Below are 18,597 nucleotides of genomic sequence, written 5' to 3' on the forward strand. Positions count from 1 at the left end.
AGAACTTCCCCCTAACATCTAATTTAAACCTTCCTTCCTTCAGCTTCACTCCATCCCCCTTGTCCTGCCATTGTCTACCCTTTTAAAACATTGTCCCTGTACCCTCAGCTCCAACTCAGGGACAAGGTTTGAAATGTCCCTGCAGTGCCCGCTGAGGAGGGTGACCGTGCCCCCCATGCACCAGGAGCGTTGACCTCTCCCCTCCTCTGTCTCCCCCAGATCGGCTCCTACTATGGCAGCGAGATCAACTCCCTTGATGTCAACGGTGACGGTGTTACCGACGTTTTGCTGGTGGGAGCCCCCATGTTCTTCAGCGAGGGCAGGGAGAGGGGCAAGGTCTATGTCTACACCCTGCGGGAGGTACGTGGCAGCAGGGCGAGCCAGGGATGCTGCAGGGGACGGGGCATTTGGGGGCTGTTGTAGGAACAGCACCCCATCTCCTCACATCACCTCCCTGGGGTGGGTGCAGGCTACCCCCCCCCAGCTTCCATCAAACCCATCCCAAAGGCAGCAGAGCTTGGCAGCGCCTCGCTGTCTGGCTGCTGCGAGGCTCGAGGAGGATTTGTCTGTTTTCCTTGTTTATAAACAGTCTGAGGGGGGTTGCTTGCTGCCAGTGAAAGGAGTCCAGCCTGTGCTGGAGCAGAGCCACCTCATCTCGAGACTTGGCTGCTCCTGTCCAGATGAGCTTCCCAGCCTCAGGAAGCTGATGCACAGGTTGGATCTTTGCAACATGGGTGTCTCTCCAGAGAACCAATACCCATCCCCTTTGCCTTCCCCCAAAACCATCCTCTCCAAGGGCACCCTCCTGCCCAGAGGTTGGCCCAGGCATAGGGCTGCAGGGAGCAGCAACGTTGGTCCCTCCACCATCACTTGATGGCCCAGATGGGCCATGTGCCACCCCCATCCCCTGCCCTGCCACCCAGCAGTGCTCCAGGGCACAACCAGCTTTCCTGCTGCCCCCAAATCTGACACAAAATGCAGTTTCTGAGCCAAATCCCTCAGGCTTCAAGGGACTGGGGTACAGCAAGCAGGTCACACTCTGTATCTGAGGGTGCAGAGCCCACCCAGATCAGCAGGAGCCCCCATTTCTAAAGCATGGCTTTGTACACAGTTCTTTATGTCGGTTTCTATAAAAGGATCTCAAAGCGTGGGGTGGGCATGGGGCTCATCCACAGCCCCACGAGGGCTCTCCCCTCCTTCATCAATGCTCACGCATCATGCATCTTGTTTACTTGCCTTTGAGGGTTTTCTCCTCTTGCTGCTGTCGTTTTTGGGGTTGTTTTGCTTGGGTTTGGGGTTGGTTGTTTTTTTTAACCTTTTCTCTTTGGCTGGCCCAACAGAACCGCTTCGTTTCCAGCGGTGCCCTCATGGATCTGCAGAGCTACCAGAACTCCCGCTTCGGCTCCTGCATCGCCGCCGTGCCCGACCTCAACCAGGACTCCTACAACGACCTTGTTGTTGGGGCACCTTTGGAGGATGAGCACCAAGGAGCGATATACATCTTCCTCGGCTTCAAAGAGACCATCCTGAGGAAGTACAAGCAGGTATGGCTCCCTGGTGCTTTGGCTGTCCTCGTCCTTCGTCAGAACAAATGTCATCTGTGCCCATTTTAAGGGCAGACGGAGCATGGGAAGTTCACACACAGCATTGCTTTGCTAATTGCTATTGTTGGACACGTTCTCTTGTGAGGGGTCCAAGACAAAGCAGGTGTAGGGTATGGAAAACACGCTTGAAACCGGGGGGCATTGCTTAGCAATGGATTGCTATAGAGAAAATACTTCTCACACTCGTAAGAAAGAGTTAAAACACGTAAGAAATAGTAAAAACATTTAACTGAAGAGTTAGAATCCAGCAGAAATCTCTGGGGAGAGACTGCTCTCATTCCCTGGAAGGTTACTTTTCATGGAATCACTTGGAAAGGGGCATCTTCAGCAGTGTGGTGGGGGTCAGCGTGGCAAACCCCTCCTTCGTGGGCAGGGATGCTCCTGCCAGAGACCAGCCTGGATTCTCCCAGAAACCAGCCTGGATTCTCCCAGAGACCAGCCTGGATTCTCCCCTTTGCTTTTCAGCGGATAGCAGCCGCGGAGCTCGCGCCAGGCCTGATGTATTTTGGATGCAGCATCCATGGACAGCTGGACCTGAATGAAGACGGGCTCGTCGACTTGGCTGTGGGCTCTCTGGGAAATGCTGTGCTGCTGTGGTTAGCTCTACCTTGTTTGGTGTTCTCCTCTCCCCAAAGCTCCTTGCAATATGCTGATGTTTTTTTGAAGGAAAAACTGTTCTCCCTACAGCCAGATCCCTCTTCCCACAATAATGACCCCCCTCATGCAGAGTGGGCATGGGATTTCCATGCTGTTTTCCCCTAGAAGGATGTCAGAGTGGGTTTTGCATTGAATTTCATTATTAGTTCTCTGGGAATTTCAAACCAGCTCATCAATACATAGTGATTTGCCCAGGCACCCTCTGATCTTATTTAATAAGAACAATTCAATATTTGCAAATATCTATTAACATTTGGAAAGTCCCTGGGAGCTGGGGGGGGGGGGGATGGGGGGCAGGACGGGATGACTTGTGTCTGGCAGAGATGGTGAGAAAAATGGATGAAAAGGTGTGAAAAGGGTGAATTGCCTGTGAGTTTTGGGGGCTGCTGCGTGTGTCTGTACCCACCCTGTGCCCCAGCACACCTCCTAACCCGTGCTCACCCTTGCAGGTCCCGCAGTGTGGTTCAGATCAACGCCAGCATCCACTTCGAGCCCTCCAAAATCAACATCTTCACCAAGGACTGCAAGCGGAACGGGAAGGATGCCACCTGCATGTCGGCCTTCGTCTGCTTCACCGCCCTCTTCCTCTCAGCTCACTTCCAGACAGCCAGCGTGGGTAAGCAGCACGGCTCTTCCTGTGACTAACCCCGCCTCGGTTAGGTCTCCAGTCCCAAGGGAACACCCAGCTTCTGCCAAGAGAAACCATCCAGGAGCTTGGCACGCCCAGAGGAATGCACGTTGCCATCTGCCACATCCCTTTTCGCCCACAAATATGTCCCTGTCCTGGCTGACATCGCAAGGATAGTGACTCTGTCATCAGGCTCTGCCAAAAACACCCCAGTGATCCAACCTTACCCATGCTTAACCCCTCCTCTCACCTACACCCTGGGGCCAACCTCTCCTGCAGCGGTAGGGGTGATGGGCACGTCACCACCACCTCACCAGCCAGCGGGACAGGAAAGGATGTTCTGGGATCATGTCCCTCAGAGCTCATCCATCCTCCCTGCTGCAGGGGCATGACACATCTGCTGACCATATGTGCATGTTTCCCTAATATTCCGGGGAATCTCAGTGAAATGATTCTCCAGCTCTGCTATTAAACCCTCGTATGTTGCCGTGACCCCCAGCCTACCCCACAGATGCCCGTGACTCAGCTGGAGGGGGAAGCAATGGCAGCTCAGCCCCCCCCCAAAACCGGCAGCAAACGCTGTCAGAAGGAAACCAGGTCCTGAGCGAAGCCAAAGGAAAAACTTCCCATCCCCTACGGCAAGAATTTTTATTTGTCCCATAAAATCCAGCAGCTTCCTCCTCCTGGTGTAACTGTGGAGCTTGCAGGATGAAAAATCTGAGGGATATTTTCCTTATTGAGTTAATTTTACACTTATTTCTACCCAGAAGAGCTCTGGCCCCGTGGATGGGGCGAGCTGGGCGCTGATGGTTGCTCTTTGCTTATGCACATTTCACATCATCGGTGTAGTGGGTACAAACCTCCCCCTGCTTGGCACTGGGCTTGGGACCTTCTGCAGGAAGGAAACAATCTCTGGTAAAGCATGAAATGGCTGAAAGAACTGGGGCTGTTCAGCCTGGAGAAAAGAAGCCTGAGAGGGGATCTGATCAATGGGTATCAATATCTGAAGGGTGGGACACAGGGGGAAATGTCCAGCCCCTTCCCAGTGTCTGTGGGGACAGGACAAGGGGCAATGGGATCAAGTTGGAGCACAGGGAGTTCCACACCAATCTGGGGAAGACCTTCTTCCCAGTGAGGGTGAGGGAGCCCTGGGACAGGCTGCCCAGGGGGTGTGGAGTCTCCTTTTCTGGAGAGATTCCAGCCCCATCTGGATGCCAACCTGTGTGCCCTGTCCTAGGGACCCTGCTTTGGCAGGGGTTCGGACAGGATGAGCTCTGGAGGTCCCTTCCAGCCCCTATGGTTCTGTGATTCTGTGATCTAGGAGAGGAGAGTGCTCCAAGTACAATACCTCCTGGAAGTACAATACCAGCCAGCATGTGGATATATGAGAGACCAATAGTTGTACATCCTGTGCAGATTTTACTAACACCAGTAAAAGCTACTACTAGTTAGCTAGTACTAACCTATTTTTACCATTCCTCATTTGACTTGGAGAGAGGATGCTTCTCCCAAAAGAAATGGCTGTTAGAAATGGGCAATGACAACAACTACAGCCCAATTTCCCCCCATTGTTCCTCAGAGTGCTGCCGGCCGCGCTCCTCCCGGCACGGCGATAGGTGTTTGGGAGCAGGAAAGCCCCTTCCTGACCCGGAGTTGCTCTACCAGTGAGCATCACCCCGGTGAGATGCCCTGACAGTGCTGCTCTCCTTCCAGCACTGCGGTACAATGCCACCATCGACGAGCGCAGGTACACGCCGCGGGCTCACCTGGACGAGAGCGGAGAGCGGCACGCGCAGAAGGGGCTGGCGCTGCTCGCTGGGCAGGAGCACTGTGACAAGCTCCAGTTCCATGTCTTGGTGAGTGTGAAGGAGGGCAAGGCTGGGGGTCTGCTCCTCTGCCAGCCCCGGGGAGGGGGGACAGTGAATCCACCTGGGGAAAGATGCTCGTGCAAACCAGCGATGCACCGGGATGTGATTGGAGGGAGCTCAATGGCTTCACGGGGCTGGAAATGAGCCACAGCCCAAATTTTTTCATGCTGGGTTTTGCTGTGGTCAGGGATGGAGCTGCTGGAGCCCGGCAGCTGCTGGGTCCCTGAGCACTGACCTCATTGCAGCCCCAGCCTCATTGCAGCCCCAGCTTGCGCCGTGCTCCTCTCTGCGAGCTGCTAGCTGTGCCCTTGGGGAGGGCGTGCACTCCTGACACCGGGGTCAGGCTGATCCTCCTCCAAAATTAGTGAAAACTCTGATTTTTTTCCTTTGGGAACCAAATGCCCCCGTGCCAGTCCACAGTGCTCTCACCCTTTGCACCCCTCTGACCATCAGAGACCCCCCTCCCAAGGTACAGAAGACAGCGAAACCCTCTGCATCACTTGCAGGGAACAGCTGATGCACAAACCTGGCCAAAACCAAACATTCCCAGTGAATGATGAGAATATTGCAGAGGCCAGGGAAGGCCAAGCTGCCAGACTGGCCCAGCCCCAAGCCCCGGCCTGAACTGCCATGAACTTCTGGGAAATTCAAGTCTGGAGCTCAGGACAGAGCTTTAGCCCAAGAAGCATCTTGCTTCAGAGCATCTAAGTGCACCTTGTGTGCCTGGGGCAATGCATGGCAAGAGGTCAGAGCTGCAGGGAAAGGGCAGCTTTGCTACAGGATGGACAAGCCTGGGGTAAACATTGCAGGACTGGGAGCCCAGCTTGGGGTCAGTATCCCTGGAGCATCCATCTTTAGGAGCCAGCATCTCCAGGGTGAAGCATTTCCCGCACCGCTGAGCTGGGGTTGTCCCTGTCGCTAGGTGAGGGTTAGAGGGGAAATGGGATGGTTACACATCAAGTACACCAGATTGTGAAGGTTTGATTTCATCAAATAATCCCCCATGCCTGTTGTTCTGCCTTAGCCTGCTCTCTGATGCTGCCCTTTGGGAGCAGGAGCCCTGTCCTTCTCACGGGTGGTTTATGTCTGCCACAGGACACAGCCGACTACGTGAAGCCGGTGACGTTTTCCATTGACTACGAGCTGGAGCACCCTGAGAACGGCCCCATGCTGGACGATGGTTGGCCCACCTCGCTCAAGGTCTCGGTGGGTACCAGCGCCAACCTCTCAGAGTGCCTTTTACCAGGCATTTGGCCAGCAGATTTACCCCTGGATGTAACATGTGCTGCTTTATCTTTGGGCTGTAATCACTGGTCCCTCCTGTGAGAGCGATGTCCTGGCATTCGCTGCAGCCTGGCATTGCCACCCGTGTGCCTCCTCCTTGGAGGACAACCTGGGGCTCGAAGCATCACCCAGCTGCTCTTGTCATCCCTCTCAGGTCCCCTTCTGGAATGGGTGCAATGAGGATGAGCACTGCGTCCCTGATCTGGTCCTGGATGCCAGAAGTGACGTGCCCAGTGCCATGTGAGTAGCTCGCTCGGAGCATCCTCCTAACCAGTATAGTAAACTGGTGGGGGCTCCAAAATAACCCATCCCAACCCCCGCTCCATTGATTCTGGCATCACATGTGGTCCTTCATCCAGTGTCACCGTGAAGTTCATCCAACGAGGTGCTCCTTGGCACCTCCTTTTGCAGCGGGTCTCTGAGCCTCTGCCTGCTCCCTGCCTGGAATTAATTGGTGGTTTTTCAGGGAATCCACAAAATCCTAATGTTTGATACCATGGAAATGAGCCCCAGGGAGACAAATCACTAAATAACAGGGGTGGGGATAAGTGCAAGGCTGGCATTACCCACTTGGCAATCGCAGGCTTGACTCATGCAGCAGAAATAATTATACACTAAACCCTTAAAGAGCTTTTAAAGGTTATCTAGGAGCACAGGAGCCCGAACTTCTGCCTCCCATCGATGGAAGTGGGTTCTGGACCAAGCTCATGGCCAGTGCTGCGACCCAGGGATTACTTGTACCCTGAAATTCAGTATTTATTGCTCTGTGTCTTGATCCTGAGGATGCAACCCAAGGCACGGCTTGGTTTGACTGGGCTGTGCTGAGAGAGAAGTAAGCTGCAGGTACAGGGTTATTTATGGATCTTAGGGGCTGGAATCCTACAAATAACCATGGGCAGACACCATGCTCTTACCAGGATGCTAGGCCAGTACCTCCTGAAGCCTGTGGAGCTTTCCTTACAGCATCAGCAGGCACTGGATCGTGCCCTGCAAGAGCAGATGATGTTTCCTTGCTGAGAAAACCACTTCTTGTATTAAAAGCTCCTTATTAGGCACCATTAGCCCAAAATCCCAAGCAAAGTGCTGGTTCAGAGGAGGAATCTGTGATTCACAGGATCACAGACTGGTCTGGGATGGAAGGGACCCCAAGGATCGCAAAGCTCCAACCCCCCTGCCACAGGCAGGGCCACCAACCTCCAGGCCTGGAGCTACACAAGGTTGCCCAGGGTCCCCTCCAACCTGACCTTGAACACCCCCAGGGATGGGGCAGGTGTTCAAGGGCAGGTTGGATGGGGCCCTGGGCAATCCTGCTTGTGGCACAATTCCTCGTGCCGTAAGCAGCACATCCTGACAGAGGGAGAGCAGGGATTTCCATCCACTCTCCTGAGCACCCCGAGTTCCCAGGGCAAGGTCTCTGGCACTGCTGCCCTTCCTCTTGCAGGGAGTACTGCCGGCGGGCTCTGCGGAGGGCACCGCCCGACTGCTCAGCCTTCAGCCTCTCCTTCGACGCCTCCGTCTTCGTCATCGAGAGCAGCAGGAGGAGGGTGGCCGTGGAGGCAGTGCTGGAGAACCGGGGTGAGAACGCCTACAGCACGGTCCTCAACATCTCCTTCTCCAGAAACCTCCAGTTCGCCAGCTTGATCCCCAAGGTGAGCTTGCCAGGGGAGATCCAGGGCTTTCCGGAGATGCTTCTCGTCCCGGATGGATGAGAAAACCACGTCCTAATCCAGAGCCCCAAAATGTCTCCATCCCTCATCAATCAGGCATGTTTGTGGGCTCAGTATCTAAGCACTTAAGGCCCTTTCAGCCCTTTATTTTGGGAATACAAAAGTGTTTGAGTTTGAAGAGCTTGAAAGAAGGTCAGATGCAGATGAAATTATTTCCCCTCTTTATTTTTCTACTCCAGCAGTTTAAAAATACTCCCTGCACGTGGCCAAGTTCCCGTCAGGGGTGAATTTTTGCAGCTGAGATATAACTCCTGGAAGTACAGGCTGATAACAGGAACGCAGCCACAGCTCAGCCCCGAGCCAGGCGATGCCACATCCCCACGGCTCTCCCCCGGATGAGACAGCCATTCCCCATCTGCTCCCCAATATTTCACCCCCCACCACCCTCTCTCTCCATCTCAGTGTGACTCCTCCCTTTTCCCAGTGAGGTTTAGGAAATATGCTGATGATGCTGAGCCCTCCCTCATCCCCCCACCCCCCAATGACTTCATACCCGCCCGCAGATCCCATGTCCTGCCTTTGTTTTTCTACAAGCTGTGCCAAGGGAAAATTGTGGGGCACGTTGCCCACAGAATAAGAGAAATGCATTTTCTGAGAGATTAAGTGAGGGGAAAAACCCTAAGGGGCTCAGGAAGAGAAAGCCCCGTGCAGCAGCGGTCGCAGGAAGTGTTTGCAGCCCACTAACGGGTTCCTGGCTGCTGCTCCTTATAAATAAGCAAGTTGGCAACCAGAGGAGATGGATGTTTGTGTCAGAGATCCAAATAAAATGTAGCTGTGGCCCCAGAAAGTCCATAATCTCAGGAGATGAGTGGGAGACACTTCTGGGCTGTTGGTGATGGCTGTTAAGGTGCTCTCTCCATCGGCTGGTGATGGGTTGTTTCAGCTCATGGTTAGGACTTGTCTGGTGCCAGCAGCTCAAATCAAGACCTTTCACAGAATCATAGAATGGTCTGGGTTGGACGGGAGCCCAAGGATCATAGAGCTCCAATCCCCCTGCCACAGGCATGGATTAAAGCTGAAGGAAGGTTTAAATTAGATATTAAGGGGGAAGCTCTTTACAGAGAGAGTGGTGAGGGGCTGGAACAGGCTGCCCAGAGAGGGGGTGGGTGCACCATCCCTGGGGCTGCTCAAGGCCAGGTTGGATGGGGCCCTGGGCAACCTTGTGTAGCTCCAGCCCTGGAGGTTGGTGTCCCTGCCTGTGGCAGGGGGTTGGAGCTCTGTGATCCTTGGGGTCCCTTCCAACCCATGCCATTCTATGATTCATAGCTGTAGTTGAATTTCTAAGGAGGTTTGTACATTCATAGCTGAATTTCTAAGGAATATTTAAATCAGAAAGCTGGAAGCTGCTGCCTAGCAGTGCCCCTCTCCAGGAATGGCCCTAGAAATTCAGCTGCACAGGAAGGATCCCCAGCCAGCAGCAAGCAGAGGGTTTGGTTGGTTAGTCAGTTGGTTGGTTTGGATTTTTCCAGAAGTTAAAGCCTGGTTTTTATCCCCATGGGTATGTTTGCTGCTTTCATAAAGCACCAGGCCACAGAGCTCGTGCCTGCTGTCACAGACATGTCATGTCCTGTTTTAGGATGACACAGACATCAATATTGACTGCATGACAGAAGACAAGCACCCCAACAAGAAAGTGTGCAACGTGAGCTACCCCTTCTTCCGAGCCAAGGCCAAGGTAAGGCTACTCCTTCCCCCAGGGGAGGCTTTGCCCATGGGACAGCAGTTCTCTGCCCCCTGCACAGCCACGGGGCCACATCCATCCATCTTTGGGCTGGATGGCCTTGGGCATAAAGATAAATCCTTGCTTCTTCCCTTTTTCTGTTCATTGTTGGTGTTTGAAAGGTGTGATAGGGGAGCCAGGAGTGTTAGGATGCTGCCTTGATCCTAGGAGAGCACCAAAACCAAATCCAGCTCCTCCACGTCAAAGAATTTGGTTCCAGTCCTTTGGACCAATTGACCCTTGGCTTCAAAACACTGATGGTGACTTTCCTGAGCTCCTCTCTCGTGGCTCCCTTCCCTCCCTGAGAGATTTTCCTTGCTCTGAGCACCCAGGGTCCCTTTGGATCCTCCTCCAAGCCCTCCCAAGCCCCCTAGGTCTGTTGGCTTCCTCCTGCTCCAAGCCACCTTGAACACAAGCGCAGGTCCAGCCAGCACCACCCTTCATATGCCAAAAACCCCTTTATCTGCAAACTTCACATGCAGCATTAAGGCAGGGAGGGAGAAATGAAGAGATGCTGCTCTCTGCAGTCCCCAGGGCTACGTGGGACACCCCACCTGCCCCCCCTGCCCCCCCCCCCCCAGGGAAAAAGCTGGATCTGAAGATAAGACCTTTCCAACCACCGTACCCACCTGGAGCTTTTCCTTGTCAGGAGCTTGATAATGATGAACGAGCTCCAGGCACCTCAGTAGCCTTTAAAGCTCCCAAAAAAAAGCTCCCTCTCAGCTGCCTGTGGCTGCACATGAGAGCAGCCCAGCTCCCCATGACCTACGGGGGCTGAGAATGCATCTGCGTGGCACCAGGTAGTGCAGGTCCTGCCAAAACAAAGACAGGCTGGAAGTGGAAATTTGGCCGGAGAGCAGCAGGAGCTTTTAATATGATACTCAGCTGTGCAGTCCCAGACAGTTTGAGGTCATTGCCACAGCTCTTTCTTGCAGATGTGACATTTATCACAGTTTATTGTTGTTGGCCCCTCTCCGGCTGCCTTCCCCCCCCTGCCAGCCCACCCCGTGCTGCAGGGGGGAGCGAGCAGCCGCTCGCTGCAGGTCCCCCCAGAGGGGTTCTTTTCCAAAGGGGGGGCTGCTCCCCTCTCCAGTCTCAGAGGGGGGGAAAGAAGAAAATATATTTTTTCCTAAAAATTATAAATTATAAAATACAAAAGTAAAATAAGAAGAAAAAAATAAAACAGCATCAAATAGAAATTTAAAATAAAATAGAAAATATGCATTATAGAACAAAATATAAAATAACATATAAACTAAAATGTAAAGTATAAAATATAGAGTATAAATTATAATAAAATATAGAATAGAATAAAAATAATAAAATATAAAATATAAAATAAACTTTTAAAATAATAAAATAATGCAGTGTGCAGTGCTAAGAGCAAATCCTGCACCTTTCCAGCACAGTCTCTTCTCTCCCAGGAAAGCTGAGGCTCCCTGCCTAAAGCCTGGCAGCATCTCTGGTGGGATCAGGGAGATGCTCTCACCCACAGAGCCCCCCGCACTAACCCTGCCCAGTCCTTACGGTGGAGTTTATCCCCCTAATCTTTTCTCCAATCTCTTTCCAACCTCCACAGGTCGCTTTCCGTCTGGATTTTGAATTCAGCAAGTCGGTTTTCCTTGGAAACATGGAGATCTACTTGATGGCAAGCAGGTCAATGGCTGCTCTTTCCTTACACCTGCCCGTGCGGTCAATGGGGCGCTGCCTGGGGTTTCCTTCTTCCATATAGACATAGGTGATGCTGGAGGCTTTACCTGGGGAATAACCACCAGGAATCCTGACTCCTGTGGGTTATTACAGCGTGTGCAGCCCTGTGTTCACAAGCCAGGCTGATGTTATTTATCTGTATAATTGCATCCATCATTTTTCCATATACATGGAGGCTGTGTGGTCACTGCACGGGGCAGAAAGGGTTGTGGCCATGGCTGCTTTCTCACCCACCTTCCCAACTGCAAATCCTTCCAGGAAAATATCCCCTAATTGCTTTGCAAAAGGCTCCTTGCTCCCTTGCCCTGTGCAGGTGGAAATCTGAAATCCCTGAGTTCAAGTAGTGTCTGGATGATGCACTCAGTCCCATGCTCTGACCTGGCTGGTCCTGTGTGGAGCCAGGAGTTGGACTTGATGATCCTTATGGGTCCCTTCCAACTTGGGAGATTCTGCGAAGATTCTGTGCTGATTCTGTGATCCCTTGAGGGTACTTTTCATTTCCCTTAGCTGAGGGTTCACTCTGGGGGGTTCTAGCACCCCGTTATGGCTGCTCTCTCCAAACAATCTACTTTTATAGCCAATAAAATGTTTTCTCTTTGCCCTTTGGGCAAAAAAAGTAAAAGCAGAAGTTCAGCCCTTCCCCACCTGCTTCCCATGACTCCCCCCAAAATGCCTCACCCTCTGCTTGCCCTGCTGCTGTTTCAGTGACAGTGAGGAGAAGGAGAGCACCAAGGAGGACAACTTCGCCCACCTGAATTTTCACCTGAAGTACGAAGCTGACCTGCTCTTCACCAGGTGAGTGCTCCAGAAGGGGATGTGGCTTTCTGGGGGGGGACACACAGCTTGCAGGATGTCCTTTGGGGTCCCATGGGAGCTGCATTCAAACAGAACCCCATTCAAATCGGGCTTTAATTTGGGGAATTTGGCTCAGGCTCAGAAAAGGGGCTGAAAGAACCACCAAAACCCACCCCATGAGGCTGCTGCACATCACACTCAGTGGGTCCTCACAAAGCATCTACAGCACGAAGCACCGAGGTGCTGTGCTTCCCCAACGTTTAAATGCTCAGCTCTTGTTAAATAGGTGCAAGGGAATGGTATTATTAGGTTTTTTTAAGGGAAAAAAGCCCTTGCAGTAGGTAATAACACTCATACCATGTGCTACTAGCCAGTGTCTGGGCTGGTGGCCATCCCACTAGAAATTGTCTCACCAGAAGCTCAGCTGAGGGATGCGTGCAGAAGGGGTTTGGGTATCAACAGTAACTGAAGCACAGAGTGTCCTCTGTCCAAGGAGAGCAGGGAGTGAAGGCCCAGATGGTGATTTATTAACCTGATTAAAAGAAGAAATGGGAACCCCAGAAGCACATTCCCTGGCACTGCTCGCTGTGATGCTTTGCAGAGCTTTAAGACCTTCAGTCATTTTATTTTATTATTATGGTTTTTTTACACTAGAGGCAGTGGGGGACTGAAACTAAACCCACTTTAATGCTTAGAATTTATGGGGATGCTCAATTTAACAAATATCAGAATCACCCTTACGGGAGAAGGGAGAATTTGTGGGGAAAGAAACAGTACTAAACATTCAAATTTGGGGGGAAAAAGGGGGAAAGTGGGGGGGGGGAGGGGGTGAAGGGGTGGCATGCTCAATGTTGTGATGTCAGTGAGCATGCATCCCACCACACGTGCTCCCAGCCACGCTCCCATGGGTGCCCATTGGATGCTCCTGGCTCCTTCCTTTCCTCCAGAGCTGTGAAGGGGAATTTACACTCTGATTTACAAGCAACATTCAAACTTGGCGGGGGGGGGGGGGGAGTGGGCTCTGACACCCCTGTTGCATTAAAGAGGTGTGAAAAAATCTACATAGAAAGTGAAAATCCCCCTGTCTTTCTCCACACAAGGTGGAGCTGATGGTTTCCATCCAAAATGGGGTCAGGCAGAGCAAAAGTCCTCTCCTTCAGGTGCCTGTGAGGGGCTGGGGGTGCCCAGTGTGATGCTGGGGGGCTGCTTCATGCTCTGTTTGCTCCGGGGGTCTCCATGAGATTTGTCTCTCTTCATCACAACAGGGCATCAAGCCTGGACCACTACGAAATCAGGTCGAACAGCTCCCTGGAGAGATACGACAGCATCGGCCCCCCCTTTCACAGCACCTTCAAGGTGAGAAGCAGGGGGGTTAAACCGGCCGAGGGACCCCCCCCCAAGCACCGTCCCAGAGGTGGGATGTGCCATGGGCACCCTGCTTGTCCCCATCCCGTGGGATGCTGGCACTCTGGGCACATCCCTGTCCTCTGCCCTCACAGCTCCAGAACCTGGGCTTCTTCCCCGTGGAGGGGGTGACCATCAAGATCACCATCCCCGTGGCCACCCGCGCTGGCAACCGCCTCCTGCTCCTGACCGAATTCCTGGTGGACCAGGTAGGAAGGGGGCTGTTCATCCCCATTTAGCACGTGGTGGTGTCCCCCTCCCATACCAGGGGTGGGATGGAGACACTCCATAGCAGCAGGTCACCTCCTCCTTTTGCAGCCCCCCCCCCCCCCCCACCCATGCTCACACCTGCATGGACAGTCTTGGCTCTCAGCTGGGCTTCTCCCTGTCCTGGTTTCTTGGCTGGAAACATGGAAAACGGCAGCAGCCAAAGGGTTTAGTCCAAATATTTCCCTGAGCTAGACCTCCCTCCAGCACACAATGAACTCTTGAAGGTCCTGGAAGCATTTAGCTGTGCGTGGGGCAAACTGCAGGCTGAGGGCAGGTCCTGGAGCATCCCGAGCCTCCCGCTGCACCCGCAGCCGTGGGGGATTCACCTGCCAGTGATGGAAAGACCCCAGCACAGGAGAGGGCGTGTTTGCAGGTGGATTCGGCCTCGATGGGGGCATCTTGTATTGCCAGCTCTGGAAAAGTCCCTGTGTTGCCCATGACACCCCCCACCCCAGCACACATGGCTGGCATCCCGGGTTCAGGGTTCTTTGCCAGGCTGATTTTTGCTGGGGGAGAGGCACAAAACACAGGACGGGTGCTGAGCAGGGGGCAGGACACAGGGACACAGCTGCTGTGGTCCTTGTCCCCGTGCTTGGAGCCCATCAGTTCATCCCACAGGAGAATGCTACCTGCAACACCTGGGGAAACACCACTGACTACCGGAGGACGCCGGCTGAGGAGGACCTTTCCCACACCCCCCACCTGGTACGGACCTGCATGGGCCTGATCCTGGTCCTGGGTTGAGTTCTGGCACCCCAGGCAGCTGCCAAACCAGTGGGAAAACCTCGGGATGGGGATGCCCCGTGGCCACAGGGGTTTGGATCCCACTCCCCTCAGCGTGTGCCAGAGGAGAGGGGTGCAGGGGGTTATCCCTTTCTCAGTGGTGATGCTCCCAGACCACAAACTTCTCCCCTTGCAGAATCACAGCAACTCGGACGTCGTTTCCATCGACTGCAATGTGAAATTAGCCCCCAACGAGGAGATGAACTTGCACTTGCGTGGCAATCTGTGGATGAAGTCTCTGAAAGCAGTAAGTCCTCCCAGAGCAGCCAGCCAGCTTTGGAGGAGCAACCCCCAAAGGAGCTCTCATACCACAAAAATATAGTGTTTGGGGTTTTTTCCCTACTATTTCCATCCCTCTCAGGAAGCCCAGGGGTGCATGGGGTGATTTTTGTTTCCAAAGCTCACTCATCCTATTGGTGTGTGTATCCAACATCCCACAATGAGATGCTGTGCTGGGAATTTAATCTCAAACAGTCCTTTTTGCTGTAATTTAAGCACACTCCCTACTTGACCTGCATCATCCTCCCCCGCGGATGCAGCACACAGCATCCCCAGAGTGGATGCAAAGCCATGGGGAGGTGGGGAACTAAACCATAGTGGGGTAGGAGGGCACCTGATTGGGGCACTGAGTCCTCTCCAGTGTTTGGATGCTCATGTCCAGCATCTCTCTGTGCAGCTGAAGTTCAAGTCACTGAAGCTCACCACGAACGCCGCTCTCCAGCGACGCTTCGGGAGCCCCTTCATCTTCCAAGAGGAGGACCCCAGCCGCCAGGTGAGTCCCCCCTGGGGCAGGACAGTCACATATGGACCCGGCAGCTTTGGGGATACTGCAACCCCTGCTCTGTTCCCAATGGGAAAAACCCTGTGGCCAGCAGAAAGGCTGGAGCAACCAGCACTGGGCACCTCGCTCTGCAGAACCCGAGGCAGTTCAGTGCTGCTGTGGCTGGATCCAGGCAGCTCCAGTCCCAGCACCACTGGATTCACCAGGGAAAACCTGATCCAAAATGCTGGTGCGTGAGGTTGGCATCCTCCCCAGCAGCTCCAGCATCCTCCCAAAGGGAGGGGATGCTCAGCACCCCCATCGTGCCACCCCCTGCCCCAGCTCTCACACCCAGCCCATTTTGGTGCTCTTGCCTTGCAGATAACCTTTGAAATCTCCAAGCCAGAGGAATCCCAGATCCCCATCTGGATCATCCTGGGGAGCACATTAGGAGGTCTCCTGCTCCTTGCCCTGCTCGTCCTTGCCCTCTGGAAGGTAAGAAGCCTTTTAGCCACACATGTCAGCAGCTCCCTGGAGAACACCCCCCCATGCATGGAGGAACCCCCACCCCAGCTCCACATCCACAACCCCACAACCCCCTTGGCACCCGCAGGAACCACAAAATCCTCTTCTAACCTCATTCCACTTCCATATGATTTATATTCTGGGTCTGCACCTCCCAGCAGTGCCCCTGTAAGAGGCAGAGCTGTCCCCAGCCGTGCAGCAACTGTGGGGTTTCTCCTCTTTCTCTTCACTCCCTCCAGCTTGGATTTTTTAAAAGCGGGACCCGCAGGCGAGCAGCGGAGCAGGAGCAGGAGCAGAGCACCCAGGGGCTGGAGTGATGCTGCTGGGACCACCAGCTGCCCCCCACCCCACGCCCCCTCCAAGCCCCTCACCGGTTACGGAGCAGAGCTTTGCCTCCAGCAAGGGGTCTGCACGGAGAGGAGAGTACACCCCTTTGTGTGAAATCACCTAAACAGGTCCAAAAGTCACAAAAAAACCCTTTAAAAAACCCAAAAAACACTCTAATTGTACTGAAAAAAAATTCCTCAATCTCGTGACCTGGCGCCCTGGCACGAGGGGCTGCAAACTGGGTTCACAGGGAGGTGGCAGGGGCTGGAGGGACCACCCAAGCCACGTGCTCTGTGACTTGGGGCAAACTATGGGGCTGCAAATACCTTTCCAAAATAATATTGGTTGAAAACCTAAATAAAATAATGCAGGTTGCTGTAGGAACCCCCCTGGGCGCTGCTGGCCACGGCTCTCAAACTGCTTTGCCTTTGTTGAACAGAGCAATTGGGTGGAGATTTAGAATTTGCTGCCTTCTTAATGCACTGAATAAAATGATAGCAAATTAAAGCACCTTAATGCCAATCCCCAGGGCCCAGCTGTACATACTTATTTTTTTTGAAAATATTTCCCTGCTTAATCAGGGGAGGGGGGAATGAAATTTAAAAACCCAAAAATCAAAAAATCAAAAAAAAACCCAAACCAAAAAACCCCCACAAAAAAACCCTGTTTAAGCAGGAGAGGGGTAAAATAAAGTTTAAAAACCCAAAAAATAAATAAATAAATAAAAAAAAAACAAACCTGTTTAATTAGGGAAGGGGGGAAATAAAATTTAAAAACCCCAAAATCAAAAAAACCCACCCAAAAAACCACCCAGAAACCCGTTTCATTAGGGGAGGGGGGGAAATAAAATTTAAAAACCAAAAAACCCCAAAAACCAAAAATCAAACCCCACAAAACTCCCAATCCCAGCCCAATTTGAAGTGGTATTTTTTCTTACCCCCAGAGCAGTTTGGAAGAGCTGGTGGCCAGCAAGGGGCTGCAGGTGTATTATAGTTGTACATAGTCGGGGTCAGGCGGAGCCGGGTGGTCGGTGCTGGTTCTTTGACCAAAACCCTTCCTCTGGTGTAACAGGATTATTTATGCAAATAGTAATTTTATGGAGGGAAAGAAAGCAGACGTCCACCAGCTGTGTAATGAAGTTTGTTAAATACTGTCCTAGTAATTTTTAAGGATTAAAAATACAGTATTTGGAAAAAAAAAAAAATCAATGGTTTCTATTCCCATTCTGTGCTGGTCTGGGGTGGGGGTGGGAGTGGGTGCTGCTCCCTCCTGGACTTTTGGGTGACAGGGTGGCCGTGAGCCAGCAGTGTGTCCTGGGGACCAAAAAGGCTGATGGGATCCCAAGGGGCAAGAAAAGGAGTGTGGGCAGCAGGTCAAAGGAGGGGATCCTCCCCCTCTGCTCTGCCCTGGTCAGGCCCCACCTGGAGTGTTGTGTCCAGTTCTGGGCTCCCTGGGACAAAACAGCCAGGGATCTCCTGGAGAGAGTCCAGAGGAGGCTACGGAGATGATGAAGGGCCTGGAGCATCTCCCCTGTGAGGAAAGGCTGAGTGAGCTGGAGCTGTTCAGCCTGGAGAAAAGAGACTGAGAGGGGATCTGATCAATGGTTATCAATAGCTGAAGGGTGGGACACAGGGGAAATGGGCAGTGTCTGTGGTAAGTTTTCAGGGACAGGAATACCTCCCCTCCTGTCTGATAACATCCCCTTGTTGTCTTAAGGCCTCAGGTGGCTGAATTTGGCTTTGCTGCAGTATTAAAAGACAACAGTCCAACCTGCATGAGGAATGACAGACACATTTTGATTTTTAAGGGTTAAATTCCAAGCAGAGAACTCTGAGTATTTTCCTAAAGCTTCTCCCTCGAAGGAGACCCCCAACCACAGGACTGAGTCAGCACTGTTCTCCTTGGCACCAGATGAAAATCAAAGAGTTTACAAGAGGTTTCCACATTCAATGTTTGTTTATTTGTAATACAAATAGAAATGTGTGCCCAAATCTCACCTTAAAGTTCTACCCAGATTGTTTTTTTAAAAAAAAAAAAAAACAAACCCTACAGAACATTCTTTCATCATCTGACAGTTAAAAAGCTGCATTTAAAATAAACAAGAGTTTCTCAGTAGCCTGTCAAAACAAGTGACATCGTACTGTCGGAGCATCTGCAACTCCTACCAAAGGAGAAGTACTTTCTCAAGCAACAGAGTTCTTGTACAATCAGTTGCTTCTCATAAAAGATCTTATGATAGGACAATTTTTTAAAAATCAGGTTCCTGAAGAGATTTTTTCATAATGACAGGAGTAAAAATCATGGGGGGAAAAAAAAAAAATAATCCTCAAGTCCAATTCAGGGAGGCCCAGACTCTGTGCTCCTGGGAAAAGCCAGTTTCAAGCAGTACCCTGCTCCAAAGGAAGACTCTCTTTGGCCACAGACCACTCCGTGAGGAAGGTGACAGCAGCTGGAATCCAAGAGTGCAGTTTGACATACTTTGAGTCAAGAAGGTGCGTGTTGATCATCAAAACAACAAGAAGAGGAAAAATAAAC

The 18,597-nt window shown here is 52.3% G+C and overlaps 1 protein-coding gene across 1 annotated transcript in view; it reads left to right on the forward strand.

Annotated features, from left to right (window-relative positions):
* ITGA11 (integrin subunit alpha 11) overlaps positions 1-16,423 on the forward strand; it is a gene marked incomplete at its 5' end in the record, with an annotated part of 45,540 nt that extends 29,117 nt beyond the window's left edge. Inside the window, 18 exons of the mRNA XM_084267870.1 lie at positions 220-360; positions 1,341-1,544; positions 2,070-2,200; positions 2,711-2,877; positions 4,603-4,745; positions 5,853-5,963; positions 6,196-6,281; positions 7,483-7,690; positions 9,345-9,443; positions 11,068-11,144; positions 11,904-11,993; positions 13,259-13,349; positions 13,493-13,606; positions 14,286-14,372; positions 14,587-14,697; positions 15,127-15,222; positions 15,592-15,705; positions 15,975-16,423. Of these exons, the coding sequence (XP_084123996.1) occupies positions 220-360; positions 1,341-1,544; positions 2,070-2,200; positions 2,711-2,877; positions 4,603-4,745; positions 5,853-5,963; positions 6,196-6,281; positions 7,483-7,690; positions 9,345-9,443; positions 11,068-11,144; positions 11,904-11,993; positions 13,259-13,349; positions 13,493-13,606; positions 14,286-14,372; positions 14,587-14,697; positions 15,127-15,222; positions 15,592-15,705; positions 15,975-16,052 (2,148 nt within the window). The 3' untranslated portion in view covers positions 16,053-16,423. The remainder of the gene's footprint in view (positions 1-219; positions 361-1,340; positions 1,545-2,069; positions 2,201-2,710; positions 2,878-4,602; positions 4,746-5,852; positions 5,964-6,195; positions 6,282-7,482; positions 7,691-9,344; positions 9,444-11,067; positions 11,145-11,903; positions 11,994-13,258; positions 13,350-13,492; positions 13,607-14,285; positions 14,373-14,586; positions 14,698-15,126; positions 15,223-15,591; positions 15,706-15,974) is intronic.
* Between the last annotated feature and the right edge of the window lie 2,174 nt (positions 16,424-18,597).

Source organism: Gallinula chloropus (assembly GCF_964237585.1).
Source record: "Gallinula chloropus genome assembly, chromosome: 9".
Classification (NCBI taxonomy): domain Eukaryota; kingdom Metazoa; phylum Chordata; class Aves; order Gruiformes; family Rallidae; genus Gallinula; species Gallinula chloropus.